This window comes from Mizuhopecten yessoensis, unplaced genomic scaffold (genome assembly GCF_002113885.1).
Source record: "Mizuhopecten yessoensis strain PY_sf001 unplaced genomic scaffold, ASM211388v2 scaffold716155, whole genome shotgun sequence".
Taxonomy (NCBI): domain Eukaryota; kingdom Metazoa; phylum Mollusca; class Bivalvia; order Pectinida; family Pectinidae; genus Mizuhopecten; species Mizuhopecten yessoensis.
The window spans coordinates 154,193-175,155 of record NW_018479975.1 but is presented as its reverse complement, the minus strand read 5'-3'; the positions used below and the strand labels follow the sequence as shown (position 1 = coordinate 175,155).

At 34.6% G+C, this 20,963-nt stretch overlaps 1 protein-coding gene across 1 annotated transcript; it reads left to right on the top strand.

The window, feature by feature from the left end:
- Positions 1-2,701: 2,701 nt before the first annotated feature.
- On the top strand, positions 2,702-19,178 carry LOC110441877 (homeobox protein orthopedia-like). Its single transcript, XM_021485158.1, has 3 exons — positions 2,702-2,783; positions 4,498-4,748; positions 16,775-19,178. Exons 1-3 carry the CDS (start codon positions 2,726-2,728, stop codon positions 17,306-17,308), a joined length of 843 nt encoding a protein of 280 aa, XP_021340833.1. The 5' UTR covers positions 2,702-2,725; the 3' UTR covers positions 17,309-19,178.
- Positions 19,179-20,963: the final 1,785 nt, after the last annotated feature.

Genomic DNA, 20,963 nt, shown 5'->3' with positions numbered 1-20,963 from the left:
TGTAATCACAGACAGGTAGCACGTGTAATCACAGACAGGCAGCATGTGTAATCACAGACAAGTAGCATGTGTAATCACTGTCAGGTAGCGTGTGTAATCGCAGACAGGTAGCATGTGGAATCACAGACAGGTAGCGTGTACAATCACAGACAGGTAGCCTGTGTAATAACAGACAGGTAGAATGTGAACTCACAGACAGGTAGCATTTGTTCTCACAGACAGGTAGCATGGGGAATCACAAACAGGTAGCATGTGTAATTACAGACAGGTAGCATGTCTAATCACAGACAGGTAGCGTGTACAATCACAGACAGGTAGCGTGTACAATCACAGACAGGTAGCGTGTATAATCACAGACAGGTAGCGTGTACAATCACAGACAGGTAGCCTGTGTAATAACAGACAGGTAGAATGTGAACTCACAGACAGGTAGCATTTATTATCACAGACAGGTAGCATGGGTTATCACAGACAGGTAGCACGTGAAATCACAGACAGGTAGCACGTGAAATCACAGACAGGTAGCGTGTACAATCACAGACAGGTAGCGTGTACAATCACAGACAGGTAGCACGTGTATCACAGACAGGTAGCATTTGTTCTCACAGACAGGTAGCACGTGAAATCACAGACAGGTAGCGTGTACAATCACAGACAGGTAGCACGTGTAATCACAGACAGGCAGCATGCGTAATCACAGACAGGCAGCATGCGTAATCACAGACAGGGAGCATGTGTAATCACAGACAGGTAGCATGTGTTATCACAGACAGGTAGCATTTGAAGTTAAATTTATGAACTGGAGGTAAATAATAAGTACTAGTATGTTACACGTATTACTAACACAATAACCACAGGGATATATCGTTTAGATAAAATATTTCGAACACATAATTAAAAGCATTTAAACAATAACGTCAAAATCCTCCGGGCGAGAAAAGGTATGAGGTCACCTGCCCGACCACGTAGATTTCTCCGGGTACTCTAGTTTCCTCACACATTAAGACCCCCACGCACTAACATCCGAGCCAACAAGAACGATTAATATAAGTTGAAATAACTTGTTTCATGATTGTTGTAAAATAAATAAAGTTGATAAAGACGCCCGTTATCAAATCCTACAAGAGGTGAAGTAACAAACACAGAAGTCTTTTTTACTTCTTTAATATAAAATTTTAGAAAATAAAATTGACTTTCATTTCACCAGCTTACTTCCCACCAATGGTGCGCTAACAACATAACCAATATTCCGATAGGTTTATTTTACCTAGGTATTTTTTCTTGAAGTTTCAAAAGGAAAAGTTGGCTTGCTTACTAATTTATCTGACACCTAAAAACATAATGTCATGATGGTAGACATTTCTTAATTCCGAAAGGTCCCTCTAAGAATCGGTATGTTATTTTATTGTTCAATCTCATGCGTTATGTACAGCATGTACCTGTGATTGTCACTCTCCTGTACAACTGTATTAGTGTGTATAAATTGGTATGTTATTTTATTGTCCAATCTCATGTGTACAGTATGTACCTGTGATTGTCACTCTCCTGTACAACTGTATCAGTGTGTATAAATTGTAAATACACGTGCTACAACACATGTCCTGTATCTTATAAACCGTAAGGCTCACAAAATAACAGAATTTAATTGAAATTGATGAGCATTTTGATACATTTTAACCTGACCTAGTCGGCTCGGAATGACAGCGAGTTTATTCATTCAAACATGTTTTATTGAAAAAGAACTATCAAGAGGATTGGGCACAAGTTCTGACTTACAAGGCGCTCTGCTGACAACACAATTACAATTACTATGAATACCACATAAAGACTATTTAAAAATCAGATAACGGGTAAAATACACAGATCTAGCTGGATTTCTGTACCTCACATAAATTGAAATAATATCTTAAATCGATTTGCTTATATTGTTGAATAGTTTAGGTCTGTCTAAAACAGGGGCCGATTCACTGAAGGTGTAAAGATAATATTGAAGTCTTTCAAAATACCGTTAAACAAAATACTGAAGTTAAAATAAACTTAACCCGCTCAATTACAATGGGACCGCTCCGTTACTTACAATGTCCAATTGTGTTTCTATTTACTGGTATAACAGCGATGGTCAGACAGTAGCAGTGTCCGGAGTACTATATTATAAAATGACCTCGGCGGGCGGTACGAACCACAAAGGCAGCCCGTTTTGTGTCGGCGTACATTTGTGTACCAAGTATAATGGGTCTACATGCATTGTATTGCGAAACGCAATTCTTTGAAACCGTTACAATGTCCAAACATTTTTTTTTCATATCTTGACCTCTTTTATATATACTTAAATATATAAATAGACCATACATTTATTTACTTAACATGCATTTACCTGTATATATACCTGAGATTCCCAAACGCCGTACGTTTGACGAACGTGTAAGCGTAAATATTAATTGTTTCGATACATTTATTACTGTGTCCGTCTCTCGTCATATGTTCGGCTTGTTATTAACGTTATTTAGATATGATATCGATGCGTCTTTCAATTCACGCCCGTACTCGGAATATCGCACTCACACTCGGCCTGGCATCAGGGCGCGGTGCTACCAGCATGAACAGAGACCGATCGACCAATCACAGCGCGCCTTTGAGTCTTCAAAGACTCCGTGAAGTATTGTAAAAACTGGGATCATGTTTAAAGCAAAAACAGTCGTGCGTTGTTAATTCAAAGGCAAATGAAATGGAGCCCAACAGTAGTGCTTCTCTCGGTCTCGGGGACACTTTGGTTCACAGTACAGGTAAGTCCTTTTCTACATCAAAGTCTTATCGAAATTACCAAGGACGGTGGTCTGCAGAAGGTTTTATATAGCGGTTTGGGCGACTTTGTCTGTAATTTGAGGCGGTTTGGGCTGTATTAGCCACAACTACACTGGTTGGTCTCAGCTTTATTTAATTTATTTCTCTTATCATGAAATCTTTGCTTTTCAATTTTCTTCCATTTACAGCTAAGAGATCTAAATGCGGACACACTGGGCTGCGGGTCTTGCTAATTAATTTAATTTCATCTGACTTTGGGTAGCTTATAATTATTCAGTTTCCTATTGATTGCTGATTTATAGAGCGGTTTTGTTTTTCACTCGGCTTCCTACAATACAAACGTAAGTTCTCATGGAGCTAATTATATTTCTAGTTCTCGCTAAATAATCATTCTTGACCCGTTCCCTCGTAAATTTCTGTACAATTAGATCATTACAACTGATTCTCAGCTGGTTATTTCACCACTAGGTTCTAATTATAATTATCCGCTGTCAATTTGACGATGTTGTCTGAATGGAAGAATATCTTAATAATATAGGACAATATTTCTGCCGCCTCTTAACATTTATGGTTGATATAAGTAATTGATTTAATTAATTAAGTGGTGTGGATTAACAAGTGAGCTAATCTAATTAGTAACAATGATTAATCAGCAACGGATACGGAGATTATAACGGGTAAGTAACTAAGGGTTAAATACTTAGATAATATATAACAAAACGGAAATCAATGGATCGCATTCTGTTTATTCAAACATTTGAATGATGCTGAATTTCAGCTTCTATTTCTTTCCGATAATATTATTATTTATCATTTTTAATATTTTCAGATAATTTTGCATTGAACTTATTTTTGTGTCAAAAGTTGTAATGTTATCTACAATTATTTTGTAATAATACTTTCTCTGAACTAAAGATACCTGAATACAAAATACTATTTATCTTTACATATCTTTTCAGTGTAAATTCTAAAGGGTTAAATATAAATTTACTTCAAATTGAAATTTACTTATTAGGTTTTTCGATAAACGATATTTTTCAGACTTATTCTTACGTGTCATTGTAGAATTAACAATAACATTTCTCGACCACTTTGTACATGATCGTTTTCATTCATATTGTTAACTGAAATTCGTATCGTGTTTAAAAGGATATTTTTTGCGACGATTTTCCTAAACGATCCTTTATAAATTCTTCAAGATAAATATTTAATAAGACAATTCTTTTATTTTCAAAGAAAGCTACCTATGTCATTGCCAGGTCGGCTTTGAATTTATTGTAGTATTATAATGATTAACAAGATAAAAGAAGGAGCTATGATTTTCAAACGCATATTTTCCTGTTTACTTACATACCTTATTGTGGTTCAGAGTATTTTGATTGTATACGATATCATTTGTAAAACAAACCTTTTTCTATGTTAACAATATGTACCTTTTATAAAACGGTCTTTATAAAATTTTGATCGTTAGATTGGTTTTTAAGTCACTTAATTAAAACGTTTTAAATCATGAGAAATATCAAAATATAATACAATATAATACATACATACAACAACATTTATATTGTGCCAGAAAGTAAAATAAAATTAGGCGGTTTGAAGAGAAGTTGTTAGATTTTCAATATCACAAATTACTTAACTAACAAACTGTCGTTATAGATGTAATCCGTAACAGATTAAATCTCGACCTTGTAGGCATGAAGGAGGAACTTATGTCGGGAATGAAAGACATGCATCCTTCCAAGGACTCTTCTAATGGGAGCGTAGGAACACCGGACAGCATCAGCGACCTGGATAAACCTTCCAAACAAAAACGGCACCGGACACGCTTCACTCCAGCTCAGCTCAACGAACTGGAACGCAGCTTCGCCAAGACACACTACCCGGATATATTCATGAGGGAAGAATTAGCATTGAGAATCGGACTGACGGAATCCCGGGTTCAGGTGAGTTTATAGTTGGACCTTAATACACACAACAAAAAGTAAAAAATACAAAAGCACGTATATTTTATATATAAATACAACATGGAAAACTTTGATCAGTATTTACCTATATATAAACCGATGAATTCGTAGGTAATAAAAATATTAATGTATTAGAAAATATGTATTCTATTTGTTTCAAAATAAAAATAAAACCGTCCATTTGTTCCCTTCACCTGCGCTACCATATCAAAATTCCAGAGTTTACGCTCACTTCAGTAACCCCTAAAATGTCGCGGGTGCCTGCGCTTGTACATGATTGTACGGGTTCTCCAAGTGTCCCTATGCTATTGACAATGAACATCAACATTTAACGAAACTCGCTAAATGAGTACAAACAGTGAATCTATAAACGTTTTATTGTGTGAGACATTAAAACAGATATACAAATGATAACGAATGAATTGCGGACATTGGTAATTTGTACCTTGACTAACGATAACTACAGTTGTAATAAATGAAACTGTTTTATTTGTAATGTAACTGGAGACCCTGGGAGCCGCTGGAATGATAAACGTATAATTACGCTGGTAAATATAGAAAGATAAACAAATAATTAAACTGGTAAATAGTGAAAGATAAACGTATACTTACGCTTGTAAATAGAAAGATAAACGTATAATTACGCTGGTAAATAGTGAAAGATAAACGTATAATTAAACTGGTAAATAGTAAAAGATAAACGCATAATTAAACTGGTAAATAGTGAAAGATAAACGTATACTTACGCTGGTAAATATAGAAAGATGAACGTATAATTAAACTGGTAAATAGTGAAAGATAAACGTATAATTACGCTGGTAAATATAGAAAGATAAACGTATACTTACGCTGGTAAATATAGAAAGATAAACGTATACTTACGCTGGTAAATATAGAAAGATAAACGTATATTTACGCTGGTAAATAGTGAAAGATAAACGTATACTTACGCTGGTAAATACAGAAAGATAAACGTATACTTACGCTTGTAAATATAGAAAGATATACGTATAATTACGCTGGTAAATAGTGAAAGATAAACGTATAATTACGCTGGTAAATATAGAAAGATAAACGTATACTTACGCTGGTAAATACAGAAAGATAAACGTATAATTACGCTGGCAAATATAGAAAGATAAACGTATAATTTAACAGGGAAATATAGAAAGATAAACGTATAATTACGTTGGTAAATAGTGAAAGATAAACGTAGACTTACGCTGGTAAATATAGAAATATAAACGTATAATTACGCTGGTAAATATAGAAAGATAAACCTATAATTACGCTGGTAAATATAGAAAGATATACGTATAATTACGCTGGTAAATGGTGAAAGATAAACGTATAATTACGCTGGTAACTATAGAAAGATGAAGGAGTAAATACGTTAGTTACTGTACATATAAATAGAAGAAGTAAAGATGTTATTTTCTTATAAACAAATAAATATGAAAATATTTTTTGTAACCAACAATAGATATATGATTAATTATGTCGGTAACTTATATATAAATAATTTATTAAATAGGTTAGTATATGTATATATATATATAAATTATTAACTTTGTTAACAACTACAATGTAATATATAGATAAATTATTAGATATGCTAGTATATGTACATTGTATATATATATATCTTTATATAAATTATTAACTTTGTAAGTAGCTAATGTATAAATAAAGGATTAAATAGGTTTCGTATATGTATATAGATATATCAATATATGTTGTATTAACTAATGTATAGATAAAAAAACTGACGATACTAGTAACTTAAAACTAGGTAAATAAGTTGATATTTTCGTACAGTGTCGACTATTAAGATAAATGAGTCCACCTAAATGCAGTTATTGAATTGATGAGTAATTTGTATATATTGATAAATAGATAAAGAAGTTGATATATTGATAAATAGATAAAGAAGTTGATATATTGATACACGAGTTAATTTTAGGAAACGTTTTTCATAAGCTCAAGGCTTGTTACCACTGTTTATTTTTATATTTATAAATTATAATTTTACTGATATGTTTCTCTATAAAATATTTTTTAAACCAAACATGTTTGTAAATATTAAAAAATAAATCAATAACTAAGAAATAGCTGAACGAGTTTATATGTTAGAAGATATATATAAACAGATATCCATTTCAGTGGAAATACAATTCTGTTGACAAATACAGCGTAAATCTCATCATCAGATACGTGTAAAATACAATTTGAATAAATAACGTTCGAAAATCATATGTTAGATATTATATAAAATGTGGGAAGGATACATTTTCTAAACTGAAAATGATAACAGACATTTGACAGCAAAACTTAGAATAAAACCGCTTATATTAATTGAGAATTGACGTTTTAAGATGTAACTAATATCTAGGTTAGCGGTTATTTCTGTTATTTACAGTAGCTCAACCTTGTGCTAACTTATAAACCAAATAAAATAAATCAACAAATGAACATAATTAGAATTGTAATTAAATTAAATTTCTGTCGTATATCACTAGACAAAATATTTTTCATGCAATTTTCAACAAAATGTAATTGAAAATTCGAACAAAAAGAAAAAAGAGTAAAACTCCATCTAAAACGTTACCAGTAGGATCAGTTTGGTCTCTTAGTTTATTCACAAACTTCACCTACAAACAGTGAATCTTAAAATCAGGCTTTGTTTGGTAATCTTACAATATGAAAATTGTGGTTCTTGAAAATACATTCGTGTGTTTACGAATTAAATAAATTATTAGAATTATGGAATTCTAAATGATATCAGTGACCCATCAGTTTCCCAATTCTATGTGTGATATGAGGATTTTTCTTACATTGATTTAATAAAAAAAAAGTTTTATTTTATATAAATAAGACAGCATAGAATTAAAGCGGTATTGAATATCGAGCGTTTTGTGAAATAGACTTCCCGTCTATGAACATTTTTAACTGTAGATAATGATAAAAATATCTATGAAATTTACATAAGAATACTGTAAAAAAACGCTACGGGACACATTTGTGGAAACACATGTACAACTTCCCGTTAGTAACATCACATGGTTCAGTTATAAAGTTGTCTAAGGCCTGTCGGGTATTGCGTTTAATCAGTCAATCAATTTAATCAAAGATTGGTCTTTTTACCTCTGACTCTGACACACCGATCATGATTTTCTATGAACAATCCTGGTTTGACTAAGACATGAATCTTTCAAAAGTTATAAAGATTCGGAGCCGACTTGAAAACTGATCAAACCATTTTACTCGTAAGTTTTCCCATAAATTGCATTCACACAACATATCTGCCCGCCCTATTTTACCGAAAGTAAGAGTAAACGGCCAAGAATAAATGCTTCTCTATTTGTTTTTGTTTCATTTTCTGATCGATCAATTATCGATCATTGATCATGAATTTTACTGACGTTATATTTAGACAACTATTCAAATAGAATGATATGAAGCATGTTTATGAACTTGCTCATTTTATTTTGCCAACATCATGTATTATCTTTGCTTCACAACCCCGGGAAAGGGAATTATTGATAAAGACATACATCCACTAACGAACTGACACGTACCTTACACCTTGTTTGTGTCTCGGGAAACAAACAACACCTTGTGTTCGTTGACAGGTACATGTACGCAAGTGTCTTATAACTGTCATTTTGTACTCGAGGTGTAAAACTGTAATTTTCGACTGTTGTGTTTCACACACTCTCTCACACCTGTTGGATCGTTAGGACGTCAGGTGAAAGTTTCGGCGTACACCGCTCTGAAATCTGACACTGTAGTAGTATCAAACGTTTGAATTATATAATATATGCAATATACATCTGTTTGTGTCGTATATTGTCAAACTACAAATACGTTGTTGGCATACTTGAATTAGAGAAGATACATTACATTGCGCGTTCCTACAGTAAATATAGGGATGGAGACGTACAGCCGGAAGCTCTTCATAATCACATAATCTGTTATCCAATTAGAGAAAAAAATAGTATTACACAGTTTTTCTCCTGTCCTCTTTTCTATATTTGAGATTAGATATGACTACTGTGGACATTACAGTTTTAAAAGGCCTTATATTATCTATCGACGATCAAAATACCATTTTTGTTTTTACAATTTCTTATCAAAATTTCTTCTGGTGAAATCGCTGTCACATGGATTGGAGAACATTAATTTATATCCTATCGCAGTCGCGGATACAGTTTATTTTATTCAGTTTACGGATAGATACGCATTTTTTATTTTATTTTATCATTTTTTTCTTCTGTTTAATGTTGAGCCACACGTGGTACACCTGGTGTACTTTGCCGAGTCATTTATCATCCATGATTTCGCCTTAACCTTTACGACTGACCGATAAATTATATAAGTGTGTACATGTGTAACAGTTTTCATACTTTGACAAGGCAATGACGTCAGGTTGTCGTCTTATGGTGATGAGGATGGTTAACTGACCTCATGAAATGTCTAAGACGTACTTAGGTTCCACCTAAGTACGTCTGTTGTTTTTAACAAGCATCCTTTGACGTAATTATTGACAAAGTCGAGACAACAGTTTCAATTTCTTTATTTCCGAGAGCCATCCGACTAAAAAATTCAAACAATTACATCATGTAATACATGTACATATAGTTCAGTAAATTAAAGGTAGAACAAGAATTTCCATTGATCAATTAAACGATCTGGTTGTTTGATTCTAGCTCGGCGTCTGTACTATTAGTGTCGCTAGTCAGCTCATCCTTTATATACCGTGCAATGTATTACATTACATTTGTATCGTTCCCACACTTCAAAAAAATCTTTTTCTATTTATTTTTCATAGTATATATAAACACTAAATATTTTTACTTTCGAACACTAGTCTGGATGTTCGTTTGACTCTGAAGTACACTGTCCTTACTCTGTACACTGAGACATTAACGTAACAGTTTACAAATATCGTTCAGGGTTTCAGGGCTGTTCCGAGGATGTTTGATTACAAAGAACACAACACTAACCATTACAAAGATTGTCGTTTTTTCGTAACACCATTTCTCTGATAGGCCACTTTACTGCGATGCTTACTGATTTCCTGAACAAATTCATATTGTTTCTTTAGTATCACTTATCGTTTTTAATTTTGAATTACTTAAATTTCCTTCAGCAAAAAAAACAAGAAAAAGACAACATAACACACAGATTTATCAAAAGCAGAAACAATAAATACAATACAACAAACTATTTTCTAAATTATCAAAATGATTGTATATATTTAGTAGTTTAAACATAGGTATTGTATAAATTTATAGAGGACTGTATATTGCCTAACAAAAGTAATTTTCAATCTAACACAATATCCAATGTATGTCAATGTTGTTGGGGAGTAAATAAAGGCACATATCTATAACACAGGGACCTGGGATGTGGTTACAGCTATTGTGTTACCTAAACCTAAGGTGTTCATTAATTGTCTCCCCAATGATTATACTTGTAGTAAGTCGTATACTATCATCATTGGTGGTGCCATTTTTAACGAAAATTGATCTAAACCCCTAATACCTGTAAAATATAAGTTAATACTCATTGGAAAAAATGAGAGGCATCTTTAAACGTATAGTCTGAACAAGATTTGCCATAGAAAATGTCAAAGTCAAGGAACTGCATTGATGCCTATATACTTTAAAGGCAAAATATTCGATTTACTTTTTGAATATGTTTGGGTGGTTTTTATACATGAGAATCAAGAACCTATACAGTTATTTAACGGAGACAGGTAGTTATTAAAACAATGAATTAACGGAGACAGGTATTAAGTTATTATAAAAAGGATTTAACGGAGACAGGTATTAAGTTATTATAAGAATTGTGAAAGTACACATGTGATTGGCGGGATACGTAAAATGATCTTTCTTATAACGGCTATTTTCTCAAATATTTGGCGACAAGTCATCCTTTCGTTCGTCCAATCTTTGGATTTTTCAGTAAAAAACTTGTTCCTTTTAGTTGGTTAACGTTTTGTCTCTGCAAGCTATGCCAATTAAATCTCGACTCTTTCGTTAATTAAAATCCTCTTTTTTCACTGACTGCTTTTTAACCATCTATGTTTGCAGTAACGAACAGTATTTAATTTCAAACAAATATACGAATTCAATGGTAGGAATATAATGCTATAATTGTAGAATAAATAATTTAAAACTCGTGGTATTTCTGTCATTATTTTGTCTCTTTTATTTTTCTTTTTATTTCATTGAATTCGTACTGACGATAATTATTTAGTCCGAAAAAAAAGTATACGTAACATATTTCGATAAGTCAATATTCTGTTATTTTTATTAGGACCCTTTAAAACTAATCGGACTTGAAGTCGGACTTCCCTCCAACATCAGTTATTGAACGCTGGCCCGACTAGACTACCTCTTCCGCTATAACGTATTCGTATAGTAAGACATGCGTAGCAGGTGTTATATTAGTTAAGGTTAATTTTCTTTCTTTCTTTATTATATACCTCAAGATATACATTATAGACTGTAGTAATGTACATTATATATCTCAATATAAACCTTACAGACTGTAGTAATGTACATTATATATCTCAATATAAACCTTACAGACTGTAGTAATGTACATTATATATCTCAATATAAACCTTACATACTGTAGTAATGTACATTATATATCTCAATATAAACCTTACATACTGTAGTAATGTACATTATATATCTCAATATAAACCTTACATACTGTAGTAATGTACATTATATATCTCAATATAAACCTTACATACTGTAGTAATGTACATTATATATCTCAATATAAACCTTACATACTGTAGTAATGTACATTATATATCTCAATATAAACCTTACATACTGTAGTAATGTACATTATATATCTCAATATAAACCTTACATACTGTAGTAATGTACATTATATATCTCAATATAAACCTTACATACTGTAGTAATGTACATTATATATCTCAATATAAACCTTACATACTGTAGTAATGTACATTATATATCTCAATATAAACCTTACATACTGTAGTAATGTACATTATATATCTCAATATAAACCTTACATACTGTAGTAATGTACATTATATATCTCAATATAAACCTTACATACTGTAGTAATGAACATTATATATCTCAATATAAACCTTACATACTGTAGTAATGTACATTATATATCTCAATATAAACCTTACAGACTGTAGTAATGAACATTATATATCTCAATATAAACCTTACATACTGTAGTAATGTACATTATATATCTCAATATAAACCTTACAGACAGGTAATAATGTACATTATATATCTCAATATAAACCTTACATTCTGTAGTAATGTACATTATATATCTCAATATAAACCTTACAGACAGGTAATAATGTACATTATATATCTCAATATAAACCTTACAGACAGGTAATGATGTACATTATATATCTCAATATAAACCTTACAGACAGGTAATAATGTACATTATATATCTCAATGTAAACCTTACAGACAGGTAGTAATATATATATTTCTCTATTGATAGTTACATGCTAATACACAATCGGTCCACATTTAGAGGAAGTACCTGCTGTCTTTGATGTATGCCGCCCTATTTTAATGTATACATAACCTCAATTATTTCGGAATAAATATCATTTGTTCCATTGTTCAGGGAAACGATCCGAAGGAAGAAAAAATCGGTTATGTCCAGTCTAGCTTTACCTACGGTATTGACCAACACGTATCGACCGATGACCGGGACTGTGTGTCCAAATACGTCTTTGTTATCCTTATAATCACTATTGAGTAACTCCTGCTGTATGTAGATCGCTAACGAAATCCATCGGCTAACGTAAAGGATAGGCGAGGTGTCGGAAACCGTTAGGTATTGGTATTGTAAAGAATTGTATCTACCTCATCCCGTCCGCAAATATTAACGTAATATTTCCAGTTTCATCGGCAAATTATAAAGGATTGTGATTGTCTTACATTCCATCCGATTTTACATATAATACGTCCCTCCATTCTACCGTTATTTATATAAATGTCGATATAATTTCCGTAATATGCCCTCCGCATTCCACCCGCATAAAGCATTCTACCCTAAATTACAGTATGTACGTGCCTGTGTTACATCGTAATTTATATTATTTACGCCCCTGCATTCTACCGTAATTTATACATGTACAATAAACGTCCCTGAAATTACACCGTAATTTAAATAATGTACGCCCCTGCATTCTACCGTCATTATACATGGATAATGTACGCAGGTCCCTATATTACACCATGGTGTACCTGCATTCTACCGTAATTATGTATATGTACAATAAACGTCCCTGTATTACACCGTAATGTATATTATTTACGCCCCTGCATTCTACCGTAATTTATATATGTACAATAAACGTCCCTATATTACACCATGGTGTACCTGCATTCTACCGTAATTATGTATATGTCACTACATTCGACCGCATATGTAAATGATACAGAGCTTCATCGGCATCAATTGTTTTAGAGGAGGTACCGTGAGTGCAGTTTTACAATGCATTTAAAATACCCTGAATAATACGTCATACTCGCAGTTAGAAGGCAGAGGAGTTATTATACCCCTCCTTATCAAAGCCATTTTGGTCTCTGTGGAGTATAACATTTAGATAGAAAGATCTTGTACTTTGACGCTGAAAAGCATTATTGACCCTAGCGCCGCGGGAGGAGAATGAATATACGCTTTCAGTCTAGCACCCCTGTTCGTCGGGTATACCACTGTGCTTCTCAAAATAAAATATTGTTTGAACAAGCAAAAGTGATCGGGAAATGCATGATATTTACGTGGTATGACAGTACATGTAGCTTGTTTATAAACTATTCAATACTTATATGAATACTGTTAGCAGCACAAGTCCGTGGCTGAGTTTCCGGGTAAAGTACATACATGTATGTATATTTAACTGCTTTCGAATTTGATTTGTATATTTGAGTGATAGTTGGATAGTGTTTAAATTGAATGTACTGATAATTCAATAAAAAAAGTTTTTATTATTACGCAAACTCGGCACGTTTGGGTAAATATAACAGTTTCACGTATTAGGTGGTCGAGTGTGTCGCGGGGATAGCTGGAAGGGGGATTAACGTGAAGACGTACATGTATATTATGTCATCTATGGGTGTTCGTGAATAGTAACAGCAGATTTTAACACAATGACAGTCTTTATTGTATACGGTATGACCAGTTAAACTCGGTAAGGTACGGCCTGATAGCTTCTAAACGAATCTTTCCTATTGTTAGTTAAAATCTTGGAAAAATTGTAAAATTTAATAATTGAAATATTTGTGGTTATGGAACAACCACACTGTACAAACTGAGGTCCTTGTCCATTACCGTGAGCTATGGTGCCTTCACGCAATGCCGACAGTTTAATTAACATAGAAATGATTATATTTGCATCCAAGATGCCGAGGCAATTTAGTTTTGACGGAAATGTAATTGTAGAATTAACTTTTCCCAGCTTTCCCCCATATCGAAATACTCTGGAGGGGGATCGGTTGACGGCAAGTCGAGAACGGAAGGGAGTAAGTTCCTGCGCGCGGATACACCCTTGCGTGCGCGGATCCTGGGTTGTCAGGTGAAGTCCGATGCGGGTTTGCGCGTGCCTCCTCTCGGGATACGCGCGTGCGAACGTATCTCGTGTCATAGTGTTTGTAGAATCAGTTATCCAAATAATTGACTGCTAATTTACTTCCGTCAAAATAAATGAAATTGCGAATCGTAATACCGCTTGGACGTCCTCAAACCCTATAGAATTGGAGGTGTAAGCTAAACCTGATATTACACGAGTGTTTAGTTCCCGATACAATGAAACACTTTCTTTAGCCGGGTACTTTGAATAACGTTGGTTCTATACATCTTATACAAATACCTAATGACCGATCAAAGAGAGGCATTGAAACAGGGTTAAGTTACAGTACGTGTCAATATCAACTCTGGACATTTGTGTCCGAGTCGGTAGTGGACAATGTCCAAACAGCTGGTCACAGACAGGTCAACCGGTGTTTCGTATGTTCAATAGAAAATGAATCATCTGGAATCCAACACACACTTGGTGGGGTAGGGGTTGGTCTAGGGGTTGGTCGTAGGTCCTGGGGTGGGGACTGGTCGTGAGTCGTGGGGTTGAGGTGGGGTTGGGTATGGAATGGGGGGACAGGAGAGAATGTTGTATTTTGTGTATGGAAGAATTGGAGGGGATAGAGATGCAGCGTGGGCGTCTGAAGTGGTGAATAGAGACTGGAATCGGTAAAGGAGTGGTCTTTAGATAAATAATACAAATGTATATAAACTTTTTTTTACAACAATTATAAAACACGTTTTCCAGCTTATATTAATCTCTCTTGTTGGTAATAAATCACTCATTATATGGAAATTTACTATATAATGATTTTGATTCAATATAAAGACCCGTGCGTAAATATTTTCACTTTTAATTATCCATAGACAAACCTTAAAATATTCATAATGGGATTTTATTTTATATCATCTGCAGTCATTTAAATATGGCTAACATATACCAATCCTGTTATCATGATCCAAACTGATTACAAATTGCCTGTACGAGACCCCCTCGTCTGCAGTTTTACAAATTGCCTGTACGAGACCCCCTCGTCTGCAGTTTTACAGTTTTATTTTAGAAAGGATGTTGACAGCCTTTGTAACCGTTTTAGGTACACTACCACACGTGGAGTATAATTATATATAAAGACCAAATATAGTTCGCAACAATCGCCGCTAATAATGACATCGATGTTATTGGCAGCCATTCACTTAGTGATTGTGTTGTAGGTTTTTTCATTCTAAAAGAAATATTAGAGCCTGGCTATTTCACTTGTGTCAGCCTCAATGCCTCATTCCTAACTTCCCATGCAATTAAAAAAAATAAAAAGGATGCGATGAAATAACCTACAGCTGAATAATCAATAATTTTAGTCAAGACGACTTTCGAATTCCTTCTTTATACATTCAGTAATCTCACTGAATATTTTCCCCTTACCCAGAACACACCACTTCCCAACTAACACCCCTCCCCCTGTACTATGCCTTTCTTTCCTTCCCGAAGTCATGTCAGTTTTCCCGCCGCCTAGGTGGCGCGGACTCCGTGGCGTCCCCTGGCGGCCACTACCGATACATCATATAGCCTGACAGCAGACGAACTCGGGCCCGATATCAGGTCTTGTCAGGACTGTAGACAGTTTGGCCCGACCCCTCGGGACCACGATAGTCCCGTGTTGCATTCATTTCATCTTTAGCTAATTTCATTGTTTATAACTCGCCCTCCCCTGACCACGGCGGAGACGAGACTTGCACGCGATTTGACGATTTGTCCAAAATCACTATCTCTTATTCTGTCATCGCGGTCGAAAGTAAACCCCGTCAAATTCATGGCTACACGCAACTTTACATAAAAGAACAGTTAATCTCTACGTGCTGGGCAGTATTTCATCATTAGTATGCTCCAAGGGAATATTTTGTAAATTTTATTCCTCTTCATCCCCGGAATTGCTTTGGATTTTCGGGGAGACATTGTTATTAGGCGTATTTATCCGTGGAGTACCCCAGACGTCGAACATATAGTGCCGTTTAGGGCTTATTTATGTAATTTATTCTCAACAGGCATTACTCCAAGAGGATTCGCTGTACAAGTGTATACACTATGAGATTTTCTGTCTGTTTCATCTCTTACAAATCTTGCATTTTTATATTCTCGCTAAAAACCCTGTTTTCCTCTTTGAATGTTTCTATTACAATATTATCAGAAGTTCTTCTGAAACCAATTTATTGATGTACATGTGCATTTGGACAATATTAAAATAGATTCCATCACGAGTATTTTCAGTAATCGGTTCCATGTACACATCTAAAATGATTTACTTGCACATCATAGTTTTCATGTACTATTAAAAAATAGAAAATTTTCTTTTATGCGTATAATATTTATATTCGCTGTTTTTCAGGTTTGGTTCCAAAACCGACGTGCTAAATGGAAGAAAAGGAAGAAGACCACCAATGTATTCCGAACACCAGGAGCCCTGCTTCCTTCTCCTGGGTTATCTCCCTTTGGACCAATGAATGACACATTCTGTACATTCCATCCATCAGACACGAGGTGGTCCGGAATGTCCGGAATGTCCGGAATGTCCAACATGGGTTCCCCGATGAACGGAAACCCTCTGACACTATCGTCCTCGTTACCGCGACAAGGAATAGCTCAGTCTGTCGGACCGCAGATGTCAATTTCCGGACTTGGTGACGTCACTCTGGGAAACAGCATGGGCATGAATGGGGGTGCGGGTTTATATAGCACGGGTTACGGTATGACCCCCGCGAGCTGTTCGTCACAGCTCACCGGCTCCTCCTCACCTACCCTCCCTAACACTCAGATGTCGTGCGGAATGCAGGAAATGGGCGAAACTTGGCGGGGATCAAGCATAGCTACGCTGAGACGAAAGGCGTTAGAACATACAGTCACTCTCACGGGATTTAGATGAAAATAACGCAGACGTGACATTATTATTTAAGTTTCTGTAACATCTTGATTGGATTAAGATATGAGATATACAGGATCTGTGACGTCATTACTTTTATGAATATCTGAAAAACTCAGTTGTGACATAAAGCTGCTAGACTACTTAAAGCATAAGTGTCGCCGTACCAACGTTAACGAGACGCTAGTCTTGCAGAACGTCACTACGGATGACGTCATGATGTCATTGACGACACAGAAATTAATTCTTGCCAATATTGATGACGACGGTGCAATGGAGTCCAGAGTGCTACGTATGGTTAAGTGTTTGTACACATTCGTTCTGTTTCGTATTTATTGTTTGTCGGAGAGGAAATTGACTTGGCACGTGGATCAGAGAGGATTTATTTATGTATTCCCAAGCCGGAACTCGGACTCTTCACCAGTAGGGTCGGACGCTGCAAATGTTACTAGGTGATCAAACATTCCTTGTCGCTTAGTGACTGGTATTATTCCTCGTTGCTAGGTTGCAGATGTCATTCCTTGTTGCTAGGTAACCGATGTCATTCTCGTTGCTTGGTGATTACGAGCACCTAATTTCCCCTGGGGTTGTGCAATGGACGATAGTGTGTATTATACTATATAAACTATATTCAGCAGGAGCGCTTTGAAGATTATATAAGTACATTGTTTAGTTTATTTTGTCCGTCCATTGAAAACGGTTCCTAACATACGATGTGTCGGTTTTCGATACATCAAAAGACAAACCAGATACGTTTTGTGTATCTGGGATATTGTCAAAAACGTTGAAAAGCATGGTTTTGTTTAAAAACAAATTGATAATTCAAAATAATTAACAGAAAGGCAACTTATAAAACAAATTGATAATTCAAAATAATTAACAGAAAGGCAACTTCTAACTCCTGTGCCAAGAAGCTGAATTCTAAAAGAGAAAGAAATAGAAATACAAAATATATTTGAATTACAAAAGATGTCATAAACAGGAAATAAGGAATCGTTTTTTATAGGAGAGCTACCTGACAAGCTATCGGTCACTGTATTCTGTGTTAAGATAACACGTGTTTAATTTTAATGATACCTGCTGATGCAAGGTCGTTTTAAGGTATGGATTTTTAAATGGAAATAATTGTCACGCTAAACACATTCCTTGTACACCATGTTGAATGTGGAATTTACAAAATATATTTAAACGAATTTAAATATAATCGACATTATTTAAAACTGTACACGAGTATCCTTTTTTTTATTACTGTACAATTAAGTTAAGGGTTGGGTAGTGTAACAGATTTATATTTAGGTAAAGTAAGAGAACGAGATGGCGAACCATATTTAGTACCGTTTCACCACTGACAGACTCCTGTCTGTAAAATTAATGAAATTTTGACTACTTAAATTTCATAAATGTCATAAATGAACAACCATACTTCCTTACAATATTTGTACATGGTTCGGTGTAGTTCTAACCGAATGTACTGATTGTCTATGACTGAACATTTACTGTCTGTATCTTATATTTAGATAAGAATTTATTATATGGTAGACTTATGAATTACAATGCTAAGGACATATCGAATCCTGAAATATCTAACAATTCACAGTGTGAATTTGAAAAAATACCTGCTGTTTAGAAAATATCTCGAAAAAAATTGGGAAATTGAAAGTGAAAAAAATCCTGCATTGAGTTTACGTTGTAATTGAATGAATGTCCGTATACGATTACTTCATATAATTTTGTTTATTGAAATACGGGCGTTTTGTATACCATGTTTTAAAGTGAACTGTTATAACATAATTTGGTTGGTATTGTATTATATGTGTGTCAATAAAATTAGCAGATTTCTTTATAGAAAAATACCCATCTTTCATTGTCTTATCTTTCCAGAGTTTGGACAGTAAATCTTGTAATGTTGAATCCGTCTTGTGCACTGAATTAAAAAGACGTATTTGAAAATGACAAAAGCATTCAACTCTCCTAAATAAATTTCTGGTTTTTGCTGCCAAGCCCATATTTGTGATAATATATTTATTAACAGAAATATCACTGACACACTGCAATCTTCCTCTCAAACAAGTGTTTCAGGGTAGATGATTTATGTGCGTTGGAGAGGGTCGAATTAGAACACCGGTTACAGAAGGTCCCCTATGTACAGTGATCTCTAACGTGGCGGAATACGTTACAGTACTTTGTCAGAGTACCGATTCACTGTACATAGTACTGGTACACAATTTGGATTTTATTTTCAATAATGCACTGTAAATAGTACTAGTTTAAAATTTGGAAGTATTTGCATTTCTATTATTAAATAATAAACTTAAATGCATATTTCGAAATATGTATGTTGACATAAACTTTAAAGATGTCGACATGATTAATAAATTATTTTTTTCGACACAACACCACGTTGGCAAAGAAATTACCGGACTAATTAGTTGACTTAAGTTGTATAAGCTATTTGTACATCACGTGATAATTTCTTGGGAAACTATTGGTTAGCTAAGCATACCTGTGTTCCACTTTGCAGATATATACGTGGCAAGTCGATGTCGCACCTCAGCAACAAAATAACAGCCGAGCTACCTACTTACGAGAATACGAGTACCATTCTCGGCAAAACTGTCAGTTCATAAGTAGGTGAGTTAAGAAGCAAGACAATTTAGGAGTAAATCAACTGGAAAGTAAGAAACTACACTCAAGTTCAGCAGATAATCCGGAGTCTAAAACTGATACCGGACATTTCGAGGTCCAGGATTGATACTGGACACTCCGGAGTCTAGGGTTGATACCGGACACAAATTATATATTGGCCCTTCTTCGAATAGGCCCACTCGGGACACCTCGGTCGATTCACTTCGGCCACCTTTAATGAAAGGTACTGAAAATGTGGCGAGGTGTTCCGAATGAGTACAGCTCATCAGATGTGGCTACTAATACACTATTCCTGTGAGCCTCGATCTAAGGCTGACCGCAATATCGGTACCCAAACAATATCTGTAATAAATTACTATATAAGTAGTACTATCTAACCTCAATTATATTCCCTGTTCTATCCAAGCAAACAGATATGTAAAATCAAACAACACTTAAACTAATAATAATGAAAAAGAAGGTGGGCACCTTGCATAAAACTTTTTTGCCAAAATGTATGTCAACAATCCACATGTCCGAGTTTATCCACCATAGTTTTATATCCCCTCAGGAATCTCTGACGAGATGAAACCAATGGGAAGTTTCTCCCAACCGCTTTGTATTTCTTTGTATTCACCCCCTCACATACTTTTCGGGGTCAAAATAACGATAATCGTGCCTGATGCGCCCCAAAATAACGATAATCGTCGCAGATGCACCCGAAAATAACGATAATTAGCTGTTCAAAATAACGATTATCGTCGCTGATGCACCCCAAAATAACGATAATTACGGGTTCAAAATAACGATAATCTTCGTTATTAGGACCTGAAGTAGAGATACATATAATTAGCGAGGTGACAAAACAAACTTAATTGTTATTTCGAAATAATTAACGATAATCTTTATTCCCCGTTATTGTTTTTTTTATTATTTCGCTTCTGCGAAAAAAACCCGATAAAAATGCGATAAATATCGTTATAACGAAATGGTACATATAAATAGTTAGATAACGGCGGCTATTCCGGATATG

Excerpts from the sequence above, each read along its gene's own strand:
- LOC110441877 (XM_021485158.1), top strand. The coding sequence starts at position 2,726 with ATGGAGCCCAACAGTAGTGCTTCTCTCGGTCTCGGGGACACTTTGGTT. Across the intron at positions 2,784-4,497 it reads CACTTTGGTTCACAGTACAG|GCATGAAGGAGGAACTTATG; the intron begins GTAAGTCCTTTT and ends TCGACCTTGTAG. Across the intron at positions 4,749-16,774 it reads TGACGGAATCCCGGGTTCAG|GTTTGGTTCCAAAACCGACG; the intron begins GTGAGTTTATAG and ends GCTGTTTTTCAG.